General features: G+C 42.2%; 1 protein-coding gene across 2 annotated transcripts in view; it reads right to left on the bottom strand.

Annotated features, from left to right (window-relative positions):
- The window catches only part of CRMP1 (collapsin response mediator protein 1), a 50,395-nt gene that overhangs the window by 26,540 nt on the left and 8,761 nt on the right, over nucleotides 1-15,094 (bottom strand). For both annotated transcript variants that reach the window (XM_040064942.2, XM_040064943.2), the window contains exons 2-3: nucleotides 6,627-6,715; nucleotides 1,277-1,461 (exon numbers count right to left, since the gene is read on the bottom strand). In XM_040064942.2, coding sequence (XP_039920876.1) covers nucleotides 1,277-1,461; nucleotides 6,627-6,715 — 274 coding nt within the window. The remainder of the gene's footprint in view (nucleotides 1-1,276; nucleotides 1,462-6,626; nucleotides 6,716-15,094) is intronic.

Genomic DNA, 15,094 nt, shown 5'->3' with positions numbered 1-15,094 from the left:
AGCTTAGGAAACACTTGTATTTCCCCTTACTGTATTGTAAGAGAACATAGGTTCTGGACTTCACTGTATTTCTTGTCTGATGTGTTCATTTCTACGTATTTCACTGTAAGCACAATAATTAACCAGTGCCTCATAGTCACTGAACTGGCCCACTCTGTCCTACCAAGACACCAGTGCAGATGTCCAATGTTTTCTCAGCAGCCAAAACTGGGAATAGAGCCAAAGTTTTGAACAGGGGTGACGTTGTGCACAAACACTCAGTCACACTGTACGGTACACTGAATGCCCTGCCTCTCCCCTGTCTCAAAGCTGTCTGCCTCTAATGGTGCCACACCATCCACTGACAAAAAGACATGACTACTTACACATAGGTACCCCTCTCTGCAGGGCTAGGTCAAAAGTTAGTATGAAAACAAATCAAGGTGGGCTTACCAGTGCCATTTTCAAGCCTAACTCTGCACAGGAATACCCAACTGAAGAACATAGACTGAAAAAAACCTATTAACAAAAGGAATGAACAGCAGTGTATTTTGTACCTATGGCCAAAGAGTCTTTCAGCTGGTGCCTGCTGCTGAACATGAGTAACAGATAACACCAAAAAAAAGCCACATCCCAATTCAGTGTGAGTAAAACTTCACTGGGAAGCTCCTCTCCATAAAGAAGCTAAGACAATTTATGGCACCTGAACCATTGCATTACAACATCTAGCCAAAGTCAAGCCATGGCCAGAAGAAAAGGCATAAATCTTGTCCCACCATCTGCAGACAGAAGAAGGATCTTTAACAACTAGAAACACTTCTTTCTTTCGCCAACAAAGATGTTCCCCAGGACATCTCTGGTAAGGACTTCCTCAATTCCTGCTGCCAAATCCAGGTCCATAAATAAGCATCTTGTTATTTCCAAAGCCCTTGAAATGGCAGTAGGTGGGAACAGCAGATCTTCGTCAGATTTTCTGTGCCATATACTTACAGCACTACCTACGCTGTTTTCCAAAAATCCCAAGAGCACGTACATTATTCCTCAGTGCTTGTTTTGTATTTCAGAGGAAAATCCAAGAGACGATTCCCTGTGCTGGTATTCCTTTCTGAGGGTAGGTTCATTTTCAGGCCAACCCTGGGTAACAATGATGAATGGATCTCAAACACAGTGCCCAAAAATTTGAAGATTCATAGCAGAAGATCTCAGAAAATCAGAATGAAGCCTCTGGTAGCTAGCCCCACACACGCTACACAGGCTTCAGCCTGGCATGGGAAGGAACAGCACTCCTGGTACTCACTGATCATGGTGGTGCCCCCTGCTAGCGCTGCTTTTGTGCCTTGATAGAAGTCATCAACAGCAGTCATCCCCTGGTAAGGCTTTTGCAGATAAGTGTTGACATCTATTCCCCCAGGAATAACCATGCGCCCATTAGCCTCTATGGTCTTGACTCCTCCAGGGACAATCAGATTCTCTCCTATTTGCCTGGACAGCAAGGAAAGCCAGTATTACTTTATTTGAACAAGCACAGAGGACAAAGCTATTTGAGCCACGTAGGGGAGAGGGAGCCCGGGCCCATACAGAAGGAGGTGGATCCTCAAAGGCAAGGTGAAGCTCAAGCACACGCTCGCTCTGTCCTGCGCAGCACAGCAGAACAAAGCGGAGGAGAGCTGCCTTGCTGAGCCATGAGCTGTTTGCTTTGTGTGGCTCTAGTGGCCAATAAAGGAGCTGTAATGCACCAGCATTAAAAATTGATTATTTTTATATGATTTCTATCTTTAAACAATTCAAATTACGTACACTTAACGCTCTCTTGGGGGCTCCAGTTTTGTACATTAAGTTCTTAAATAAAAATAGGAAAGCATAGATCAAATATGGGAGCAAGCTGGAATTGTAAATATATGGCAGAAGCAAAAGGCGTATCAGAAAATTTTATAATTATTTTGTCATCATGCAATGCAAATTTATCCTTAAAAGGAAATCTAAATAACCTAAGATACAGAAATACATATCTAAGAGACCTAAACACATTTAATCTACCATGTCCCATATTCTACCATGTCCCATATTCTTCATCCTCCTCTTGAAGTTAAAAGTCAGTGAAACATTCTGGATAACTGTGTGGAAAAATTATAATTAGCTGTTGCGATCTTTTTCCCTTCAGGTCTTCAAAGCAGGATTTTTTTTTTTTTTTTTTTTTTTTTTTTTTTTTTTTTTTAATTAAAAATATTAGTCTGTCCCCCATGCCAATATCAAACTCCAAAAACTTATGATCAAAATACTTTTATTATTCATGGACTCAACTACAAATAAATTAAACTTTAACTTTGAAAGACACACTAATTTTTATTGTCTACTTGGCATGGTGCCGAACAGGGAGAGATATGGTCTGTGTGGAAGCCATGTCGCTGCACTGTTACACCACAATGTATTCGGGCTTAGAAGTAACTGTAAGGTAGTTAAAGTTCACTTAGTTCATCTCATATTACAGACACAGACACAGTCCTTGTCTTAATTTTCTTTTGTCTGGATAAAATAACATTTATCCACAGCTAAATAAATACTTCAGACATCTGAGCTGCTGAATCTGTTTCCCTATATTAAAATGCAATTCCCACCTACAGTTCAAAACACAGTGATTGATTAACAGCTGACTGTGATAAGGTAAAGCCAGAAATGAATATAACTGTTCATTAAAACCAGCGGGAAAAATAAAATAAACAGGTATAATTATTCACATTGGAATCTGGCCAAACTGACAGAGTTAATAAATAGCCCCAGGAGGTCAAGAATTTGTTTCATATGCTAAGCAAAAATGTCACCTCCAGCAACTTGTCTCTCTGGGTGCCCTGGGCTCTGGCTGGAGGGAAGCACAGCCATTCCATGGGCAAACACCTCGTGGGCATCCCAGGATGGGGTCAGAGCGCTGAACAAATCCAGGAGGGCTTACTCATGAGAGCTAGCACCTCCACGTCTGGCACCTAATAGTCATCAACATGAGCAGCACTGGCAGCCTGTCACAACCTGAGTGCAGCTGCAGAGTGTGAACAACACCTTGACAAACAGGGAACCGGCCTGGATGTAAAAACCAGCAGCTGCCCGGCACACTGAATTGCACCATCAAAAGCTGTTTTGAAATGTGCCCCACAAAGGCAGATCATAAGGCATTGCGCCCATGAGCAGATTCAGTGCCTGCATAAAGTTACGTAGCTCCATGTGCAGTAATGGCGTTGCACTAATTTTCATTAGTCAAATCTATCCCCAAGATTTTAATCAGAAGAACCATCCACCTTTCTAGAGCATTTATGTGGCTAAGACATCAAACTGGGAAAAAAATTAACTGCAACCTATCTTCCTTGAGTATGTCCAAGGAGTAACTGCACTTCAAGGACTAACAGACCTTCTGAGAAAATATTAATGAAAACCTTCACAAAAAAGCAATTAATTTTTATTTTCTTCCACAATCAGTGTCAGTTTCCTCCTCAAGAAAACACATATCCTAACAAAGTAAAAGTGTGCCAACTATATACTGAAGTTTTTTGATGACCCCATGCTCATTATTTTCAGTGTATGGTTGAGTAACATCTCAATCAGCTGAAATCATCCATGTTGAAGTGGCATGGGACCAAACAGCCTTCGTGGATGATGCTGCACTACTACCTGTCAGAAACCTGTCTCATCTCTTGCCCTGGCATCAAGATTAAAGCTGGGAGAAGTCTGATCTTCACTGGTGCTCAAGGTTATTTTTATTCTAAGCAGAACAGAGAATAGGAGATAATGTGACAGGATTCCTGAATTGATCAGTCATTTATGCAAAGTGTATGTGAGTAGGAATGAGGTTCCATTACTCGTGGGTGAAAAACTACAACAGTGCAGATAACTGCATTCTAGACACTGTATCAATGACTGTGCTGGTTTCCTCATATGTCAGCAGCCAGAAAACTCAGACCCACAGAAAGCTGATGCTGTCTGCTATTTTCAGTCGAACAAGTTGGTAAATTCTGTTGCACATGAGCTGATTAAAGCACAGCAGATACAGCAAGCTTCAGCTCTTCCGAAGCTTCACCAAGAAAGCTGAAAACCTCTCCCAGAACTCCGTGGTGGTGTTTCTGTGGTCATCAAGCCCAGACCTCTTTTAGGCACCTGAGGTTCCCCCTAACTCGACTCATCACTTGCCCAGCTCTGGATACCACGTCCCCAATCCCTCACCCTGCCACTTGTTCATTGCTCCAGCCCGAGGGACCCAACCCTTTCCCTTGGCAGGGATGGAGCAGAGTACAGCAAGCACCAGACCATGAACTGTAACATGGCACAGGGCTCACTTCCTCAAGTGGTAACAGAGGCAGGAGAGATGTAGGCAAAATATATTATTTACATGCCAATTTAAATTACCAAATATTTAAAATACTATTTAGATACTGGAGAACTGCCTCTCAGCTGCCATCTGAGTGAGCGGGGCTTAAGTTTCAGGTAGGAAAAAGCCACATGCTGCTCCTTGTACCTAGGGAGCCAGTTTGAGCATTGATTGGCAGGAAGGAAACATCTACCATCCTCCAAACTACAGCTGATCTTCAAACACACTCAAGGTTACATCTGCTTCCCTCTCTGCAGAACGATCTGCATTAAAAGCATTCAAAGACCCAAATCTTTTCATTAGCCAGCAAGAGAAACCCAACCCTCTCTTTTCCAATCAATTTCCATTTCAGAGTGAGAAAAATAACCCAGATCTCTTATAGCCCGGTAAAACCAGGACACTATTGCCTCTTCTGGGCTGAATGGTTTGGTGTCTGCTCCATTCTGTATTAGGATTCTGTATTAGGATTCTGTATTAGGATTCTGTATTATCAGCAGGATTTGCAGCTGGACAGTTATAAAATCAACTGAAATGTGGATGACTGAGTTTCAAGGTCCAGCTCCAAACAAGCTTGAGCCACATTTAACGATGATGTTAAATACTCAGACACAATGGGCAGTTCCACCTGAAGAAACCGAGAGATCAAACAAACCCAGAGCTTTCTTAGGTGGCACATCTGAACTCAGTAAGGACCCAACCCCAACTCATAGGCTGATCTCACAAATTATTTCAGAGCAGGACTTCTTGCACAGTTCACAAAGAAAAATCTTGGGTCATCTAAATCTAGGGAGCCAGGCATAACTCAGGGTGCGAAATAGAGATCTTGCCTCCTTGAGCAAAGATAAATGCCTCTTAAGAATTAAGATCTTTCCTGTCTGTTTACTATTAATCCTAATTAGTTTGGGCAGCTGAGATACTTCCTGGAGGTACAGATCCACACATGGATTTCAGAGGGAGTTCTTGTACTTAACAAGGACAGGTGAAAGCTTGTCATTGCTGGCCTGCCTACTAATTACCACCGCATTTCTGGAATCAAAGCCAAAAATTCACAGTGGTTTCAGGCTCTCAGCACCTCATGCATTTAGTTGTTTAAATAGTTCTGATGCTTACAAGTGTTACTAGAAGATTTGCATCTTAACTAACACAACCCCAGAAAAACTCAGCTAAAACACCCATCAAAGAGAGCACAACTTGGTTGACTGCTGCTTTAAAAATAGATACATGTTCAAAATTCTGTGTCCTTTCCACTTTTGCCACTTCTGCAATGCAAGTAACACTAAAAATGGAAAGGCAGATTGAAATATTAAAAAGAAAACAGCATAGACCGTGGATGAAAGTATTCAGATTTTTTTCTGTTGAAATAACCTGAACCATAACATAAGCAGTCACAGATATATAAAGAATTGGACTTTTAATCTGATGTTATATTCTTAAGGAGCTCTGAAAACAAGTACACAATTAATTATTTACCAGATAATCATAATTATATTTCTGTGCATCAAATTGTGCCCTCTGGAGACTAAGCTTCTTGGGTCACTAGTGAAAATGTTTAGCAATCATGAAAAAGGCTTTGATCTTTGTGTATATCAGGATGCTCATACACACTACATACTTAGAGACCCTGATCTCCACTAAGCCATGGCAGGACCAGCAGAGCCCATGGACATCTCTGTTACAGTTTCCCAGGCTATCAGTGACACGTTTCAAGTTTTTCACCTAACAAATACTTTGCAAGTTCCTGTATTTTACAGCCTGGTAAATCAGGACTTTCTTTCCAATTGTGTGACAACGCATAACAACATTATAGGAACAGAACATGCTGTGGTTCAGCATTAACCAAGAGGCAAATGAGAAGCAGCAGATCCTCATGTGCAACATGGCATATTTCAGGTTTCTGTGCCCTACAATCCTGAAGAGCATGGCTGCAATTGCACTGACTAGGTATGGGGAAAAAAGCTGTAGAGAGCCTTCTGCCATTCATGGACTCAAAAGATTTTCATCATCCTTACCATTACCTCTTTTCTTGAAAGTGCCTACTTGCCTTAACTATTCTGGAAGAAACTGTGATTGAACTGTTCAAAAAGCAAATATCTTCAATTTACAGCAAAGAAATGTTCTATTATCTTAGTGAAGATAAAATGGCAGAATCTAATAATTAAACACTCCTCAACTACAGCCTCACATTTAGAGGTAACTGAGATTCTATCCACAAAAGATTTCAGGTCAGCATGATCAAACAGTCACAGTAGTCTATGCTAACACGCATGCAAAAAAAGCAGTATTTTGTAAAACCAACTTTATAAGTCCATCTTCAAGGTATAGGTCTGCATAGAAGGAGTGGTCATCATTGATAATTCTTCCACCTTTAATGAGCAGTCGATCACTCTAGAAGGAAAAAAAAAGGGAAAATGTGGGTTTGTCAAAATAAAGAAACATAATAACGTATTTATAATAACAAATATGCTCATGTTACAAAGAAAGCCATTAACATCAAACACGACTGTATATAAAGGTGGGTTCATGTGGGTACACAAACAGTGGACAGGATAGTTTGTTTGTTTATTCCTGACTTTTGGTACACAAGACCTCAGTGTCATCACAGTTAATTTTGCTCAAAGCAGCAGCCACCGCACACAGAAACACTTGAAACACCACCACATCCTGCTTTTACCACCTCATTGCACAAGGGCCAAAAGGGAAAGAGAAGCCCCCAGAAGAAACTGCAATGGCCAAGCTGAGCTCACTTGATGCCCCGGGCACCTCAGGAAAAGTAACAAAGCTTTGAATGGGGAAGGACAAGGTCATAAGAGGCTGCTTAGCCCTGCCACGAGGAAATTCCTCACCAGAGAAGCTCCTTTAACATCAGCCCAGCAGGAGCAACTCCCGCACAGCAGCCAATGGACACGGCTCACAGCTCATGCCTCCTGCCCCATGGTACAGACCCACAGCTGAACACAGACTTTCTAGAGGCCAGGAAGAATTAATTGTAATCAATTTGTGATTTCTGCAGGTCAAAGGCTCTTGATGAATTGGGGGCACTCTGTGCTGAGGCTGCCCATGTCATATCTCACTCAGTCCATGAATGAGAAGAGAAGACAGCCTCCAAAGTTCGGTTCATTTGAAACATCATGCGAAGAGCACAAAGAGCTACCATCTCTGGTATTTTTGAAAGCGCCAGGAAGAAAGGTTTGGTGGGTTTTTTGGGGTTTTTTTTCCCAAGAAGGACTGTTCAAAATACCAAGTCTGAAAGAGTTACTGTTCACAGCAATTGTCTGCTTATATTCTTCTCTATTCAAATGGTTACATTCTGTTCTCAAAAACTACATTTTATAGAAAGCAAATTTTACCAGTGCATATTCCCAAAAATCAGTATTTAAACTCTCCCATTGTAGAAATCATACTGGAAGTGCCAACTTCCTACCACCTACCCAAAGACAGGGCAAGTCCATAACTTCAGTGCTTTTCTGGCTTTAGCTGGGGTAGTTAACCTTCCTCACAGCAACTTGTATGGGGCTGTTTTGGGATTTGTGCCAGAAACAGTGCTGATAACACAAGGATGTTTTAGCTGTTGCTGCACAGAGCTTAGAGAGTGAATGTCTTTTCTTATCACCAGGAAAGAGACTGGGCAAACACAAGGAATTGGGAGGGGAGATAGCTGAGACAGCTGACCCAAGGGATATTTCATACTATATGGCATCATGCTCAGCAATAAAACTCATCAGGAGGTTGATGGGGAGAGCACTGTTTGGGGACTGGCTGGGCATCAATAGGTGGGTGGTGACCAATTGTATGTGCACCTTTTGTCCTTCTTTGGTTTCATTAATCTCTCTTTTTTGATTTTCCTACCAATTACATTGTTATCATTACTATTATTATGATTATTGTATTTCCATTATCAAAGCGTTTTCACCTCAACCCATGAGGTTTTTTTCACTTTTACCCTTCCAATTCTCTCCCATCTCACAGTGGGGTGAGGTGGAGTGAGGCAGGGGAGAATTGAGCAAGTGGTTGTGTGGGGCTGAGTTGCCAGCTGGGGTTAAACCATGACAACATAACACTTTTGGAAAGAATTTTGCCAAGTGACTGTGAATGCTGGAAAGCTCTTAAAGCAGTCAGAACCATTTTTTTCCCATTCATACATAAAAATAGCCATTTATTATAAATTATTTCCTTGGCTCGCCAGACAAGAATCTCCAGTTTGTCCATGTTTTATACTACTCAAGATTCAATTCCTGGTGTAATTACAGCATGACTCAGGCATATAAACTATGAATGTTCTGTGTTCCCAGTTTAGGAAACAAACAAGTTTATACATTCTTAATCAATTAAACTAGGACAACAAAACAAATAACTTTCTAAAAAACTCTTCATTGAAAAGTGCTAAGGCAGAGCTAGAGGTGGTACAATGTAACCCCTGTTATACACTGCACATTTACATTTTAGCTTGTATTTGAACAATTTTGCAGGTTCAACACTTTTATAGCCCTCTGCATCCTTCTAGAAAAAGGGAAAAGGGAGAAACAGATATTTTTAAGGGAGAAAGAAGAGGGGGGAAAAGACATTTTAAACACAGTGCACAACAAAGGTGTAGGTACTCAGCAGGTTTGAAGCTCTTCTCCGCATGCTGCAGCAGTGACACAACCTTGGGAGGGGAACCAAGGCACAGAACTATGATGACATATGTCCCCAGGAGCTGCCTCAGACATTGTTACCCTCTCATTAGAGAATGGAGATGAGTGCAAGTCCTCCTATCTGGAATTTGCCAGAGCAGGCTCCCTGTTTTCTCCCCAGCCTCTCTATTGTCACTTGTAATTGCAGCAGGACTTGTGAATCAGCAGCCAGAATAGTAATAAGTTTTTGTGTCACCTGCTGGCAGTTGCACCTCCTCACTATGATGATTTACTACGCTGCCTACTGACCTGCAGGGACCACCATCTTGTAGCTCTCTTTCAGCTCATTCAATTGCCTTCCTAAACATTAATACTGTCCAACTGCAGGAGGCAGGCAGTGTTCCCAGAGCACTGCATCTGTCACTGCTAAGGAGTCAAAAAATCTGCATCCTCATCAAGAATTCTACATTTCATTTCTTTTAAAACAGGAGAAGATGCATAATAAGTAGAAACAAATATAACAGGCAAGGAAAATAAAACAGACTAAAAGCTGAAGCTCAGCTGCAGAAAAATAACTGTAGACATAAGGATTTTATATGGTTTTACATATAGATATACATATGTAAGTAACAAAATTAGGTATTAGAATAAGCTAATATAAAAAAGATACAAATGCAGTCCTAAGAAAGAACTCAGTTATAGAGCCAGCCATCAAATTAGGCCTCAGTCTGTACAGGATTACTTAATATTCAGCTATAAAGTCTCACCTTGTTCAGAATTTTGGAGGGTGTGAGAAATTCTGGTAGAGAATAACCTGCACTTCATGGAGACTTTCAAAATTTTAATTCTTTACACCTCAGAAGAAAATACAAGCAATTCAGAATTGTTGCAAGAGCAGTCCTGCACCTGAGGCTAAGGTTCCCCAGCTGCGTATGGGAAGTTACAGAAGACTAGGCTGCCAAAAAAACACACAACCCCAGGTAGGCTGCCAAGCCACTGGGGACAGTGCTGTGGAGCCTTGCCCAGCTTTCATCAGAATCTGAGAGCTGTGGAAACTTCTCTAACATGCTTCCATTCCAGCATATCAGCAAATTAAGAAGAAAAGGAGTTTTGTTGGAACAACTGCCAACCAGCTTGACCTGTCAAGCGTAGGACACAATACAGTTTGCTGCAAAGCAGAGCACCTTGAGACAGATGGTGTCACTGGGCACCAGCAGCCCCGGTGAGGTTTGGGTGCCCTGTGGACACCTCAGCAGTACACTGCGCCCAAGGAAACCAGCACTGCCTCAAACACCCTGCTCCAGACCAGGGCTGGCTTGTCCTTAGCCAAAGCAGCAGCAGCACCTGCATGCACAGATCACAGAGATGCCCTTCCATGAACAGGCTGGGAAAATGACACAAAAATAAATTACTAGAAAGGAGGCACAAATTAATATTGACAAGCAATTTGTTGCATTCTTCATGAAACAAAATTACATACAAATGGTTGGTGTGCATGGACCCTGCTACAGCCTCAGCACGGGCTTCAGGGACAGCCACTGGAGCCTGGGTGATCCCACACTGGTTTAGGTCCTTGCTGCAGTGAAATCCTGGACAGAAATCTGAGCACACACAGGCTCTGTGAAGTGGGTTAGCCTCCCTGGGCATGGAGAAGGCTGTGCATGACCAGAGGCCACTTATGATTTACCAGGGGAATGATGTCAGGCAGACTGCTTGCAATTCTCTTACCAAGTGACAAATGTCCAGGTAAACTAGGGACCAGAGTCCTCTTCTCCCTATTTCAGGCTGGAGAGACACACTCTGCAGTGTCCTGGGGAAAGCAGTGAAGGAAGGGAGGAGTGACCTAAAGTTCCTGAACTAATCCCAGCAGTACTGGCCTATATTTCTCCTTCCCTCTCCATGAGGAAGAATACCGAGATCCCAGAGGTACCCTCAGCCAGCCACTGACCCTCAGGTGCTCTCACAATGCTAACAGCAATGGGCTCATCACTCAGCTCAGGAGGTGACAACACTGTCAGCCTTTCTGGGGTGGCTGCCACTTTTCTGTTCAGCTAACAGGTGTTTCAGGCAGTGGTGCCCTGCCTGCTGAGCTCCAAGGGCTCCAGACCAAGCCTTCAGTGCATTGCCTGGCACAAGAAGCTGCCAGCCCACCTCTTTCCCAGTGCAAGCCAAAAGCAGCTGCTGGGACCCTCTCCTCCCTCCAGGCTGCCAAGGACAGAGAGCAGGAACACGGCAAAATAGAGAGGGAATGTTACACTGAACAGCTCATGAGATGCCAAGATGCAGGGGGTAAAACCCCTGCTCTCATTGACGTGGGAGATGCAGACAGCACACTGTAAATCCACACTCCACAGTCACTGCGGGGTGTGAAAGCCAAGGTGTTTCTTCTCCACCCATCACTATTGCAGCGATACAACTGCACTGCTGCAGTGCTGTTTGCCTCTGAATTCTGTGCCTGGCCGTGACACAGCATCAGCTCAGCCACGATGCATATGTGCTGTCTCCTCTGCAGCTCCATTTTACAGGCGCTGGCACCTCCCGGCTCAGCCCACGGCTGAGCACGGTACAGCCACTCCTACTGCTCCCAGCCCTTCACCTTCAAACCCTTCTCCTAATCACAGTCTAGCTTCTCCTGCTTAACCTGGCAGCAAAGCCGCAGAGCTTAGGCTGTGACATGCCAGCAATTTTCACGGCAGCAGAAGGAGACGCCACAAACTCGGCTCGTTTGCTGCAGGAGGAGGGGCTGGCCGCTCAGACTGGAGGCGGCTGTCGCTCCCTCACAACCATTGTTTCCACTACAGCAGGAGCAACACGAAACATCTGTAAGCTGCTGACTGGCACACTTTGTACAAACTGACTGTTTTGCTGGGGTTTGAATCAGCTTGGCTCAGGTCTTGTGAAGCGTGTCCACGTTTTTGTGCACACCGATGGCCAAAGGCCAGCAGAGAGAAGCAGCATCTGAACCAACCACGGGCCTGAGCCCTGCCATGGTCCCCAGTCCTGCACAGGGCTACACGCAAACACAAATGAAACCAAATTCCCTCGGGTGGAAAACAGCTTTGCTCTGGATTACTCAAAATTACAAACCAAATGTTAGAGCAAGAACAGTTGCAAAGAAATTTAAAATTAGCCTTTTCCCATTCACCCACTCCCCTCAGAGCTAGAGGGATCTAAAAATACACAACAAAATTCAAATAGCTTTTAGACACGTAGTTCTCAAATCTGCTTCTTGGGACTACTAAAATACAGTAACAGAAAAAATAAAACTGCCATAAGATTTACTAAACATTATCTCAAATTGATGCAGTGTGTCAAAATACAATGCAGCACAAATTATAGAAACCACACACTTCTCTACAGCATTGATTCCTATGCACTGCACCTGCAGGAACCTTTCAGAGAAAACCACACTCCTGTGATCCAAGATGGAGTTTGGGGAAAAAAAAAAAAAAAAAAAAAAAAAAAAAAAAAAAAAAAAAAAAAAGCCCTTTTGTATTCTAGCCATACAAAAAGATTCCAAGAGATAACAAGAGTAGCGTTTTCATCAAATAGCAGCATCTGTCCAAACTGCAATTCCAATATATGCTATAACATTTTTGCTTTTCTTCCACAAATGGAACATCTTCCTATTATATATTCACCTTTAAATCAATTAAATCATATATTTTTAACTATTTACAGTTTGTTTTACCATTAATATACAATTAACTTCAGATGACATATCCAGCATACAGTTCTAAGTGCTGTACTGTTTACTTCTTGGTTTGAGCCCTTTATAATTGCAGCATTGCAGCTTTTGCCAACCAAAAAATTCTTTGCAACACTCAAACCCAGATTTTCCATGCCTAGAGGATGAGAAAACACTCAGCGGTGATTTCACCCTCTGTGTAATTGAAAGGACTTAGTAGAATACAACATTGTCCTTACATCTCCAGAGCAACAATGGCTGTTTTCTTTAAAACCCAGATTAGTCAAGAGCCCTGAAGATGACTAAGGATTTTATGCTAAACAGCTATTTGAAAATAGTTTAAATTCTAAATCCACCTGCATTTCAGTTCTTACTCTATAAAGACCTGTGATTTAAAAGACATCAGATCAAATGCAGTAGACATAAAAAGGCATTAAGCTATGTTATCACACTTGCAGCCAAGACTTTTTTAGCATTTGAGAGGCAGAATTCTTTGTTACTAAGGTTTTTAAAAGGCCACTGAGAGCTACAAAAGACACAGAATAAAGTTTAGAGGGAAAGTACAAGGAACACAGTCTGATATTTGTGTTCTCCTTGATTATCTAAATCTCCACAAGAAGACTATATGCAAGGAAGCCATTTCCCAAAGGCTGAAGACCTACAGGAAAACAGTGGAAGGAGACACTCGGTTCCTCTGTGCTTCTATGTGTTCCTTCTTGCAGACTTATTTCCCACAATATATGAGATTTTCTTTTTTTGTGTGTGTGAGGATATATCTGGCTGTCTTTTGTCAGAGCTGGTCAGATTCAGACCCAGCTGTGATACAATACAGTTAAATTATCTCCCTTTTAGCAAAGTACTTACAAATACGGAACATTTTTAAACTTAATGGCAAAAGAACAAAGATATCCTTCCCAGGAGGAATGTTTGTTTAAAATCATTTCATAAGGATCAAAGAGCTGTAAATGGGATTTCATGAAGTACTGTCTGCTTATAGAAGATCTGCTTTTAATCAGCGGTATGCCTCCTTTTAAATTTCACATCTAGATTACCCTCCATAGGAGTGGCTTTTAGCTAGGGTGAACCCTGAATCAACTCTGGGAATTCCTTGTAAAACACTCCATCCTTGAGGCATCATTTCCAATAGGCCACTAATGGAGAATCCTGCTTTTAAGGGTTTTTTCTTAACAGATGCACTCTACTATATGGCAATTAATTTAGGAAGAAGGATTATGCTGATTGTAGTAATGCTGTGTCTTGGTCCATAGCCAATGTATTCATTCATCTTTATTCATTTAAAAGATCTGATGTTCTTTTGTTTCCCCTTTCGAGACCTGGCTTCCTATTCGGCTGGCTGTTTCATTGCTTAATCACCCACTCTAACGGGGTACTCCTACAGCTACCAACTCCATGGGGATTTCTTCACTGTAAATGTCATCTTTGCTTTGCTTTTAGGAGGGAGCACAACAAACATTTTATTGATGACAATATTCATTGGCATCAGCAGGGGTTACATCTAAGTAGGGGCTGGAGGGTTGAATCCATTATATCCTATGTTGCTATACCCATCCCTTGGGTTACACACAGGTTATGTCAATTAAAGGGGATCTCAAAATCCCAGCAAGCCATTCACACGAAAGCTTAAACTTGGGAAAAAAATACAGTAACTTTACAGCATGGCTGAATTCTCTGTGCCACTGAACTTAAGATGTGTTTTATCTAAGTTCTAATCAGAAACCTGCATGAGGTTACTGGGACATATCTGACTTAGCACCAATCACAGTCAAAATCCAGCTAAAACCATGTGGAATCCCTTCTCTGACAAAGCAGATGGATGCAAAGGAAACAGAATAGTAGAAAATGCCTTTAACATCATGTTAGCAGTGATAATTCATGATCAATTAAACGCAGTGAATACCATGTGTATCGTTTGCCTTCAGACACTTTGTGCTGTCATACTGCATCACATACCTACTTTTTTCTGCCAGTGAGGGCAAGTTGTGATGCTTTCTGCCTCACCTCACATGGTATTAGCCCTGGTTCCCCTTCCACAGCCTCTTCACTCTGAGCACTGCCTACTCCTCTAGCCAGCCACCTGCACCCACCTGGGTCCTCACTATTACACACAGGAGGTTTTACACTGAATGTAGACTCCACTGAAGTCAACAGGAACATTTATTATTCATAAACAATAGCTTGCACCTTAAAACTCATTAGGACATGCAATATAGATTAAAACTTTTGTCTTGTGACAAGCAAACAATCCCAAAGTATCTCTGCTTCAGGGGACAAGGCCGCCATCTGTACATGTACCAAGATTAGAAAACTGCAAATTATTTTGTTGGCCATCTCTATTCCTTCTTTCTCATAATACGAGAGCATTTATCTCTCTCATATGTACAAAAGCCAAGTTTATCTCAACTAATTCCCAAGTGCTTCACAAGCCGGTGGTCTCTGCTGGCTCCT

This window comes from Hirundo rustica, chromosome 5, assembly GCF_015227805.2.
Source record: "Hirundo rustica isolate bHirRus1 chromosome 5, bHirRus1.pri.v3, whole genome shotgun sequence".
NCBI lineage: Eukaryota > Metazoa > Chordata > Aves > Passeriformes > Hirundinidae > Hirundo > Hirundo rustica.
This window is presented reverse-complemented; position numbering and strand designations above follow the sequence as displayed.